The sequence below is a fragment of the Acanthochromis polyacanthus genome, chromosome 13, assembly GCF_021347895.1.
Source record: "Acanthochromis polyacanthus isolate Apoly-LR-REF ecotype Palm Island chromosome 13, KAUST_Apoly_ChrSc, whole genome shotgun sequence".
Taxonomy (NCBI): domain Eukaryota; kingdom Metazoa; phylum Chordata; class Actinopteri; family Pomacentridae; genus Acanthochromis; species Acanthochromis polyacanthus.
The window spans coordinates 24631191-24643526 of NC_067125.1; the positions used below are offsets into that span (position 1 = coordinate 24631191).

General features: G+C 38.7%; 1 protein-coding gene across 1 annotated transcript in view; it reads left to right on the forward strand.

Moving 5' to 3' along the window:
• The first annotated feature begins 743 nt into the window (after window positions 1-743).
• The window catches only part of ccdc9 (coiled-coil domain containing 9), a 37554-nt gene continuing 25961 nt past the window's right edge, over window positions 744-12336 (forward strand). Inside the window, exons 1-6 of the mRNA XM_051957831.1 lie at window positions 744-885; window positions 2441-2492; window positions 2618-2722; window positions 5224-5373; window positions 11581-11719; window positions 11783-11946. Of these exons, the coding sequence (XP_051813791.1) occupies window positions 2490-2492; window positions 2618-2722; window positions 5224-5373; window positions 11581-11719; window positions 11783-11946 (561 nt within the window). The 5' untranslated portion in view covers window positions 744-885; window positions 2441-2489. The remainder of the gene's footprint in view (window positions 886-2440; window positions 2493-2617; window positions 2723-5223; window positions 5374-11580; window positions 11720-11782; window positions 11947-12336) is intronic.

Genomic DNA, 12336 nt, shown 5'->3' on the forward strand with positions numbered 1-12336 from the left:
CATACACTGAAAACATAAAACTTAAAATTCTGCAAAAAAATCAAACTTAAAGCACCCTAATCACAACATCACAGACAGTATGTGAGAAAAGTTGAATTTCTGCATGCAAAGAATGCAAAAATATTATAGTAAATAGTGGTAAAATACTCATAAATATGCTCATATTACTGTATATACTGTATATTAATACTCACAGACTGTATATTAGTGCTCATAGCCTATATACTACTACTCTTAGACTGTATATTAGTACTCATCGACTGTATATTACTACTCTTAGAGTATATATTAACACTCATAGACTGTATATTACTACTCACAGACTGTGTATTACTACTCCTAGACTGTACATTACTACTTATAGATTGTATATTACTACTCATAGACTGTATAATAGTACTCATAGACTATATATTACTGCTCCTACAGTGTATATTTGTACTCCTAGACTGTATATTAATACTCACAGAGCGTATATTACCTCTAATGAACTGTAGTCTGTGGGTGAATCTGGTCAGTTAGCCCCTGCCGCCTCCTAGTGGAGAACTCTCTAATTACACCAACTGTAAAACTTTAAAAACATTATATTTCCGTCATATAATCTAATAATTTTTTTCACCAAGCTTATAAACGCGTTGTTAAATAATATTTCCGTTTGTATTGGTCAAATAATGTTAACCTAAATTCAGAGTTCCTTCAGGAGCAGCGCTGTCTCTTTAAAACCACCGACTGGCTCTCTATTTGGCAGGAAGTTAGCCGCGGCTAACAGGAAGCCGGACCATGACGCCACGGTGAGGAGCAGGATTTGGCAGCGAGCAACGAGTCCAAACAGTCCGAACGGTCCGAACAGGCTCGTTACTGCCGGTCCAAGTCCACCGGGAACAGGTAACACCGACAAACCGTGACTGAAACGCGTGTTCGCGGCTCCTCTGCGGGGTTTGTGCGCGTCGTCTGGGCCGCTGCGGACGTTTTTGTTCACACCGCGGACGGTTCTGCGCTTTGTAGCTGCTCAGACATGGCTCGGTGTGTTCACGTTACCGGCCAGGAGACACCGGGAGGAGATAAAATGGAACAGAGGAGCACTTTATCAGAGTTTAATGTGATTATTCAGCCTCTGGAGGTTCTGTGTTTTGTAACGGTGCTGCTGCTTTGGGTCAGGTAGTATACTACATTCTGTGTGCAGCTCTAAGACGCTTACAGAAGCTTTGGAAACGCATCGAGGATTTATTCATTTGGGTTGTTGTGTTCCTCACACACTGAAACACACACACACACCTGGCTGTAACCTCACGTGTGATTAACTATCACCTTCATCAGTCCAAGTCTCAAAGCAAACAGACCTCAGAGAGAAGCCAAATGGGACTGCAGCCAGCTACAGTCGACATTTTAGTCTTAACCAGTGTATTATTTTCACAATTCTCTTAAAATCTAATGCAAAATGTTGATGAACAACAAACCAAATGCATGTTTCTTGTGCTGCAGCCATCAAATGTTCTAAATTGGAGAAATAAAAAAATACCACTCAAATTTAAAGATCATATCACTTCAAAACTAATTTATCTTCTGCAATATGTTTTTCTTCAGGGACGAAAATGATTATTAGTAATCAAAAATGCCTAATAATATATGTATTTGCGGTAAAACTTAAAGATCCAGATGTCAAAATGTAAAATAACCCCTACACCTAGCTTTATTGAAATATCTTTGTGTTTATATTTTGCGAATGTTTAGTTTAAAGCCAACTTTTCCACATTTATTCCCCAGTTATGACACCAATAATGTGTAATCAATCAAATCCACAGATTAGTGACTACAGATTTTAATAAACGGCACGCTGAATTCATTTATTATGTAAGTAACCGGTTAAAAATACACTGGTAACTGCATAAGAAGCTAAATATTGGATCTAATCTGATTTACATCCTGTAGTGTTTAACATTAAAGTGTTGTTTATTTGAGAAGTTAACATCTGAGACTTTTGTCTCCTGTGTCACTGTATGTTTTCTGTGTTCGTGCATCTATCATTCATGTAATTAGCATTTTAAACAAAAAAGCAGTTTCCATGATAAGTTATTAATCATTTCAGTATTAGTTTTAAGCAGTAATGGCAAACATATGTCACCAGTAGCTTCTTAGATCTGCTGGCTTGCTAATTTTCTTTGTCATTCATGAAAAAAAAAAAGGTCGACATCTTTGGATTTTTTGACATTTAAAGATGTAACGTAAGTCGACGGCAAATTATAACAGTAGTTTGCCACGATTTCTGCCGTTTTAAGACCAAAAACTGATTTTAAAAAATTCACAAACGGGCATTATTCTGCACAGTGAGGGGGAAACGTCACGTAAACTATCGATAAATTAATCACACTTGAAGTAGAAAGGACTTTTATATTGTTTAATAAAGCAACTAGTGGTAATAGCATCTTCTTCTTCATTACAGGAGGAACAAAAATCGTCCACCTGTGTATGAAGACAAGTCAGAGGCAGCTATGGTGAGTAAAAGCAAAGAAAAAGCACTGTGAACACGACGTTATATAGGCTTTAGTGAAGTTTGTGTATATCTGGGTAACAAAACACTCATTTGAATATGAAAAATCTTTTCTCCTCTCTTTGCCAGTCTTCAGCGGTGGATCTCAAGACCAAGGAGGAGAAAGATGCAGAGTTGGACAGACGAATCGAAGCTTTGAGGAAGAAGAATGAAGCTCTGGTCAAGAGGTACCAGGTGAGGAGGTTTTCTTGGATTTTTACACACAAAATGCATCTTTGTCACAATCCATCAAGTTATGGATACTACTACAGAAATGCTTAAATACAACTGCCATTAGTTTTTTAGGGGTAGATTTGCAATCTGTCATTTAGAAACTCTGAAATATCCCAAAGTTAAACAGCAGAGCTGGAGAATTTGAAAAGAAATAGATGAATTTCTGTGTAATAATACGCTGTCTGTCTTCCATTGGATGATTACTGCAGTGATGAGCAACAGCTTCTTTAACCCGAGCTGATGCAGTGAGGAGCTTCTCATTTCTCAAACAACCATGTTGGACAACATATTCTGTGGTCATGGAAAGGATGTTAATCTGTCTCAGAAAGGTCAAATTACTGGCCTGCATCAAGCAAAGAAAACAACTAAGGAGATTTCTGACACTACTAAAATCAGGTTAAGAACCGTCCAACACATTATTAAAACCTGAAGGATAGTAGAGAACCATCAACTTCCATGAACAAACTCTTAGATGATTGTAGGGAATCAACAGTAGAACTCACGACTATGTGTAATAGTCAAAGTAAGAGTATTTCAACACTCACAATGGGGGAAGCCCATTGATTGGGACTAAACAGCTGTAGCTCTAAGAAAACCACTGATTAGTGAGGCTAGATGGGGGGGGGGCTTCAATTTGCAAGATGGCATAAAGATTGGACTCTGGAGCAACGAGAGAAGGTCATGTGGTCTGATAAGTCCAGATTTACCCACACTAGAGACTCAGATGACTGAGGTTGCGAGTAAAGTTTACCGATATCAGGAGAAGTGACATCGACAGAGCAGCAGTTCACGCAAAAAAATCCAGCATCAATTCTGAGGATTCTCTCTGAACTTTGGATATATATTGTAGTGGAGAGAAGGTCAGATTTAGATTACAGACCAATATGGAGACAACTCGTCTGCTTAGTCACGTCAGAAAAGACAATATCGAGCCTTGACCAGAGCAGAGTCCTGACATATCTTCCTCCTACTTCTGCCTGTTGGAAGATTGTTTGGGATGACCTGAGGAAGGGGAAAGAGTATTTTTTCCTTCACATACCTGTCTAAATTTATTTAGTTTTTCAACTGTAAGTTACTCATAAAGTGCCACTAGTGAAATCTGAATAAATATTTGAATTTAATTTGGGAATTTCCCATTTAAAGCTTGCAGGAGTTGAAGCAGCCGATAAGGATTGTTTTAGCTTCTCACAGCTGAGACACCACATTACTGAAATATTTAATAAAGAGGATCACCGTTGGGTGTGTTTTGATGACGTCCTGGGATTTTCCAGCTGCTGGATGATGATCAGAGATGACACGGAAAAGGTTTTAAAAGTCAAAACAGATTTTCATTTCCATGTCCTGTACTTTGCTGAGACATCACCACAGCTTACTGTTTTCTCCGGGTTGTGTATATCTAGGAAAAAAGCTGCACTGATGAAGTGTGACTTCAGGGACTGACCGCATTATTAGACTGCTTTAATATAACAGAAGATGAGATCAAACTTTATTAATCCAGAAGGACTTTCTTGTGCCAGATATGACTCAGAAAAATAGACATAACATAAGAAATGCAGGACCTAAAATGCAGAAAAAGCAATTCCTGATATTTACTTTGAGATCCAGTGTGAGATATTTGGATTCAGTAATTGTTGGAAAGGAGAGGTGAAGTTTGTCAAAACCTTTGGATCAGAAACACCAAATTCTCACCCAGAAAACAGTTATGAGTTGCAGTAATTCAATTTAACAAGTCTGATAAGTTGGAAAAATTATCTGTTGGACACAATAACAAAGTACAGGCTGTTTATCACTTTTATTTTCCTGTTTTCTATGCTTTTACTGTAGATCTTTGTTATCTGTTGTTTTTTTTTTTTTTTACAACTGCTGTACATTTAAAAAGAATTATGTTTTATGGTTTCTACTCTTAGAAGAACATCGATAAATCTTAAAAAATAAGTAGTAAATTTAATTTTTACTCTGTTCTATCTAGTTTAATATTATTGCGGTTTATGATGCTGGTGGGATTTAGTGTGTCCTAATTTTACGCTATATACTAATGGCACTTGTATACTGTTTTTACTGTTATGCAGAAAAAAAGCAGCATACTTAAACTTTTTACTAACTAGAGGTGATACGGAGACACTTAAGCTTTACAAATAGTGTTCACAGAGATAGTTTGCTATTAATTTTTTTGTTTTTTTATTGACACATGAGCACACATATCCACATGAGATGGCTTGAAATTAGGTACTCAGGTTCCGGATGTAAACCAATCATTTTTACAAGAAAAATAAGGGTACTTTTCCTTCATGCCTTGGCAACAGCACTTTGTTTTTTTTATTTATTTTGAGACAAATATTATAGTTGATTTTCTGACTTTTCAATAGTAATAACTCCTGCTGAACTTATTTAGAATTAGTCTAGAGTTTGGATTTGGGATGCAGCCTTCATTTTGCTTCCTCTTTGTTACTCGATCCCAACAGGAAATAGAAGAGGATAAGAAGAAGGCGGAGCAGGAGGGCATTGCCGTGACAACACCTCGTAAGCCTCGCCCTCACGAGCCAGAGACGGACAGGCGGAAGACGGAAAAAGAAAACTTCACCGTCACAGTCGACCTTTCTAAACCGGCAGGGGTGAGATTTCAGATCATGAGAGGCATAGATTGTATATTTCATCATAAACAAACTCATTAAATCCGAAAATGACTCAGTTATAAGAACACTGTGGAGCATCTGTCCATCGTTAGGTGCTTTTAAAAGACAACTTCATCTGTTTTATGACCAGCCTGCAAACAGAAGTTCTAAACTCTAACAGATTCTTAATAGTGTCATCCAACCACATACTTGCCTGTCTACCCATAATGCCCTGCGGCGCTCATCTGCACACTTTATTACACGAATACGACAGAAACTTTTTTTTAAATTTATTCATTTAACCAGGTAAGTTAGTTGAGAACTGATTCTCATTTTCAGTAACGACCTGTCCACGAGGTGGCACACAAACAAGATGAACAACAAAGACAGATTACATGTACAGCAAATCATACATAGAAAGGCTAAAAACGGGTGCAGTGGCCCTGAAGTGTTACTCTGACTGATTTATGAGTGTTATTGAAGCTAATCTGTACCTCAGACAGGTCAGGGTGGAGGGAGGAAATAGATGTATAGAGAATGGTGTTATCAACGTCCAGGTGGATGTGCAAATCAGTTATGGCATGGATTATATTGTTTGTTTGTTTTTTGTTTTTTTTTAAGTTATTCTTTGGCAAATTTGTACTTTATTTGACTGGTTAAGTTGATACGCAGACAGGAGAGAAGGGAGAATAGGGGATAGACCAGCAAAAGGCCGTGAGCTGGAATCGAACCCAGGCTGCTGCATCGGCGAATCTAACCTCTGTTTATGAGACACCCACTCAACCAGTTGAGCTATCTAGGTGCCCAATCTTGGCGTTTTTTTTTTTTTTTAACATTATGCGTCCTGGGTGTTTTTGTGGAAGTTCAGCGATGTTGAAGCAGACACAGAGAGACACACTGGAGACTCAAATGATTTGGGTTGTGAGTAACGTTTACCGATATCAGGAGAAGTGACACCGACGGAGCAGCACTTCATGCAGGCAATGCCAGTATCAGTTCTGAGGATTCTATGATCTTTGAGTAAATATTATAGTTAGGAGAAGGTCAGATTTAGATTACAAAGCAATACGGAGACCTGTTGATGTAAATGTTAGAGTGCTGGACCAAGTATTGAACCCTGTGGGACACCTTTGTGAATTGGTAAAGGATATGAGAGAAGACCCTGCATTCTCACTGACTGCATAAGCCCAGAACAATAGTTTCTGAACCAACAATACTGTATTTTCTGCACTATAAGGTGCACTTAAAAGCCTTTAATTTTCTCAAAAATCGATGGTGCGCCTTATAACCCGGTGCGTCTTATGTGTGCACCGAGTTCCAAAATCTGACTGTCGGACCAATTCCCACCGACATAGGGACGTAATATGTACACTACACACGCTGGCAGCGATAAACCTGTTAGAGAACATTACATAAAGCTACATACAGTACTGACTATTGTCCGAGCTTTTGCAGAAGCCGGCATCATTGCTGGCATCGTCCCGCTCAGGCGGCGGTCAACTTTCTGGACGACACGGTTGTAGTGATAGGTCCCTATGTGCCATAGGAGCTATCGGACTGTAAGGTGTAAAGGGGGGAACATAATAAAGGACGGATGAGTGACACACAACGTGTACATGAGTGTTTGTCCCGGTGGCTATCCTGCGGGATTAATATTGTACCCGAAAACAATAGAACAATGGTCATTTCTCCAAGCCACACCGTCTGTCCGTTCTCCCCAGCACAGCCACGCTTCATGGCCCTGGTCCCGAGCAGGCGCCGCCATGCAGCTCTACGCTCAGGCGTGCGCCGCATGCTCGTCCCGTCTTGGCTACGTGGTTGATCCTGCCAGTAGCATATGCTTGTCTCAAATATTAAGCCATGCAAGTACACACGGCCGGTACGGTGAAACTGCGAATGGCTCATTCAATCAGTTATGGTTCCTTCGGCATCATTGCCGGCATCCGGCAACGAGACTAACTCCGACAATGAGGAGAGTGAACCTGGCATGTTGGATGTCGATATTGCCCAGCTGTTCAATTCAGATACAGAAGATGAGGACTTTTATGGATGTGTGACAAAAGATTGATCAAAAAATAATGTGAGTGTATTTTTAAATACGTGGTAGAATAAAGTTCAACCAAACTCACTCTTTTTCCTCCGTTTCCTTGTTTTAGCATGTGCCCAATAATACGATGCGCCTTATATATGGCTTAAGTACAGAAATAAACCCCTTATGAGAGACTGTGCCTTAAAATCGGATGCGCCTTATGGTGCGGAAAATACGGTACTTGGAAAAAACAATATTTCGTAATCATTCCAACAAAACGAAGTGTTCGACTACTTTAAAATTAACCCAAATTATGTTTTTTATCCACATAAAAAAACATAGTGGTGTTTTTTGACTCTTTTTAAATAATTAGATGGTTTGTATCAAGAACAGTCTTAAATCAAATCAGATTTATTTATTATTTTAGCACTTTTAAAACGACTTGAGTCAACCGAAATCATGTGCAAAACAAAAGGACAAGATAAAACCAGTAAAATCTAATAGAATAAAACGGACATAATAGTGAGGTGCACATGCTTTAGTGATAATGGATAAAATGTTCTGTTGTGATGTATGTCTTTAATCTGTTAATTCTTCTGGGAGTCATGAATTAAATAACTGTAAATCAGAACTTCATCACACCGATGCAGGAATCCTGTAAGTTTAGCAATAAAGACGTCCTGCTGAATAATTTTGCCACGAACTCTAAAGGGTCCAATAAAACCGGCCGTATTGAAAGAACAACTATCAGGCTGCAGGAAATAATCAAACTGGAGGTGTAAAATTAGAACACAGCAGAGACCGAACATCCCAGAAGTTATGCAGCGGGAGTTTATGAGAGGAGAGCTTTCGTCTGTTTTCTGCTTCTGCTGTGGACAGATTTGATTTGACAAACGCTGATCTGGTAATCGTCTGAAAACAGAGACGAGATGATTGAACCTGTGGTACCTGTTAAACCAACGTAACGTCCTAATGGCAGAAACTGGTGCCGCATGAACCTCAGCCAACATATTTAACCACCGAACCATCCTGGAAAACTGCCTCTGTGATCTGTTTATCCAGATCGTTATGCCTGGTACTCGATTTGCTTCTGGTTTCTTTGAATCTCTTGTTATCTAAGCTATGAAACAGCTTTCTTCTTTAAATCAGGTCCCTCATTTGTTGATATTTTCAAGAAAAAAAAACATGTTTTCATTGGCTTTTTCCTGCTCGTATTGGTACAAAAGTAGAAGATAATCTTGCATGTTGCTCTTCTCTTTTGCTTATTTTAGTATTTTATGCTATTTTATTTAGTTTTACTAGTTTTATATTGTCTATACATCTATATTTAATCTTCCCGTCGTGCATTAGCATATATTTTTCTGCATCTTATCTGTAAACATGTGCAGCACTTTGGTTTTTAAACGTGCTGTAGAAATAAGTTTAAGTCTGATGAAAGACAAGGGTTTTTAATAACTGAAGACCAGAACCACATTAACACGTGCTGGACAAACCTATTATGTTATTTATGCTAGCAAGTTTTCCTAAAAGTCGCTTTTTAAACTGAAGGAAAAGATTGTAGTGTTTTGGTGTTGACTTGTGGGAAGGGGGGGGGGGGGTTGAAAAACATACAAGTTTTGTTGATAATGAAGAGAAATAAGATGAAATTAAAAAATCAAATTGGGCGTCTTTGTTGTCTGTGAGTTTAGAAACTGAGTAGAGAAATCCAAAATGCGAATTCATGTTGTCTAATTAGCAAAAAGCTCGTTAAAGAACTGTTTTTGACTCTAGTTAAGTTTTATTGAACATTATTAACTTAAAATCATACTAAAAGCCAAATTTAAAAAAAAAACAAATCAGCAGCATATATGTGTAATTTATGAAGCTAAAATAATAAAAGGCAATGATATAATAATAAAGCTTTAGCTGACAAGTTCAACGAATATTGGTTTTAAAATAACATTTTCACAGTAAAAGCACGGTTAATCTGATAGTAATTTATGTTTTTAGCCACTTGTAATCATCTTTTAAGCTACAGAGAAACATTATCATTCATGCACAACTGTATTTATGGTCACTTGATTAATTCAAGGCCAGTATTTGATTTTTTTTTTACGCTCTTATTTTTGGTCTCAACAGACTCCTGCTGTAGATATTTGACTCTTTAGCTGCTGAATGCTCCACCGATCAGCAGCTAGTCACTTACTGAGTCTGTCTACTGCTTTGGTGCAGTAACTTTTCAGATATTTGCCCCCTAAAACGTCCACTGCTGCAGCAAAACCCTGCCAGACTGAACCAAAATAGCAGCTCTGCAGGTTTGTCACCAGTGAAACGTTAGATTTCAGTACAAAAATCTAAAATACAGTCGCTTTAAGTAGGTGCTCCAAGATAAGATCTGTTTCATGTTTCTAATCAGCCTCCTGCGGGTTGAAGCTGAATTTGCTGCTAATCAGGTCCAAGATGGACATCGGTGTAACGGAGCGGCGATCTCCCGCTGAGGTCCAGATTGTCTCAGAAATTGCTGCAGACCTCCAGTGTTCAACCAGCAAAGGTTATCAGACAAAGAAGAGCCTGAAGAGCATCAGCTCTGCACATTTAGCTGCCTGACTGAGCACCGATTCATCGTTAAAGCTCCAAATGTGGTCCATTACAACTCTGCTGAATTGTTTCTAAGGCTCCCAATCGGTGCGTTTGAAGGGACTTTTAGAGAAAATGATGTACATTTCCTGTCTCTTCCTGTCGTGTTGGTCACCTCTCTGCCTCTCTCTGACTTTATCGTGTTGTAATTTTGCATAATCCATAGCACAGATTAGTCTTTTGAACTTTAAACGGCTTAGATTGAGGAGATGGAATCGGTTTCAGCAGATTCAACTGAACAGGGTATTTTTTTTTTTTTCCATCGTCTGCCTTATTGGCTGAACTCAGACTTTTATTACAGTGAGCTTCCAGACATTTAGGATTAAAATATTAGGAAAATAATAAAACATTACTGTGAGTTTTGTTTGGATTGCAGCAGAAAACAACGCGACCTTCAAGTCATATCAATCAAAACGTAGAAAAAACCTTATTATAACAGCCTGAAATGCAAAAACGCACTTTGGTTTCTAACGGGTTGAAACACGACAAGTTATTTTTCTGTGTAAGCAAACAATTTTTCACGCTCGGACAGAGACACTAATTAAAATATGCAGCGATGGGAAGACGTCGGTTCATTTTAGGAAGAATTTCAGTGGATCCTGAGTTATTTCTACTCCGTCTGCATCCAAAAGAACACGATTCTAAAATAAAACCAAGGCTTTCTGAATGCTAAAAAGCAACTGACAGACCGACTATTAGACACCGGATCAGACAAATGATGGAAAGAATATTGTAGATATTAGGGATAGACCGATGATCAGGCTGGCTGAGAATCGTGGTCGATATTTGACATTTTCCTGATTATAAATTGTCAATCGATTGTTGATAAATGCAGTCAGTGTCAGACCTACATGCACTTCAGTACAATATCATGTTTGAATATATAAAGTTTATAGTTGTATTGTGCAGCCGTCTATTATCAATAATCAGCTGCATTGATCGATAAATTAAATATATTAACACACATTTAACAGTTTTCTAGCAGCATTCCTGTCTTACATCATTTCCAGTCGCTTCTTTGTACCGTCATAAATTTTTATCTTCCTCGTTGTTCTCTATTAAAACAACCTGCTCACGATTTTCGCAACCATTTAGTGCAGAAAACGAGTCAAATGATTAAACTTCCTGTTTCTGTGACAAGCTTGAAGCAGAAAGTCTGAGTTAACAGAGAAAGTAGAAAACCTTCTTCATACCTGTTAGCTCTGACTGAGGGTTTAGTTTTTGTCCACTCACACAAAGAAAGTCTGACTACGTTAAACTGTCTTCATAGTTCAGCCGTAATCACTAGAAACACTGCACCGGTTAAAATGGAAGCATCCTATCAAATTTAAAATCGATGAAGTCTGGGTTAGTTAATGACCTGGGGTCTAATATGTAGTGGATTAAAAAATTCAGAGAATTTATCCTCAAGGAATTTTAGTAGAGGAATTACTGGAATAACTCAAGGAATTGTTTCAGCTTTAGTCTGTTGTTGTTGAAAATAAATCCAGATATTGTTGAAAAGATGCATAAATATGGTGCTGTAAAATACCTGTAATGTCTGCTGTGTTTGTTTCTTGCAGGAGAAAAGAGTCGTGAACGACTGGAAACCTGGAACTCCTCGTGGCCGAAAGTCGTCAGAGGAGAGCGACAGCCACAGAGGGCAGAGCGACGGTCGCAGCCCACCCAGGAGGACGGGCTCTGGTCGGGTTGGTAGAGGAGGTCAGAGAGGAGGAGGAGGAGGAGGAGGAGGTGGTGGTGGTGGAGGAGGAGGAGGAGGAGGAGGAGGAGGTGGAGGTGGTCGGCAAGAGAGGAGAGAGTGGGAACCAAGGACGCCCAGAGATGGAGAACCTGGTGAGGCAGGAGGTCCAGGACGCCGAGGAGGAAGGAGAGGAAGAGGAGGAGGAGGAGGAGAAGGAACACCAGGTGGAATGGACAGGAAGTCTAAGGTGGGTGTGGAAGAACTGAGCTGTATTTTATTTATCGATGTGTTTATGTGCACCAAAGTGAGCCGATTACTCAGATAAATAGTAAAATTACTTTTAAAAAAAACACGTCATAATCAACATACTGAAGCTTGTAACTAATTGGAAGTAATACAGAGACACTGAACTTTGCTAATGGTGTTAAAAAATCTAGTTTAGCATAAATTTTACAGCTCAGAGCAGCAACTATTTACATTTATGCGTTGGAAAATATTATCAATCAGTAGCACACTTTGTTTTTGCATATTGACCTTAATTTTACTAATAATTTATTGTCAAACCTACTTAGATTTAGTCTGGAGTTTAAAATTAGGATGCAACCTGAGTCAAGCTACCATAATTTATCTATCAGTG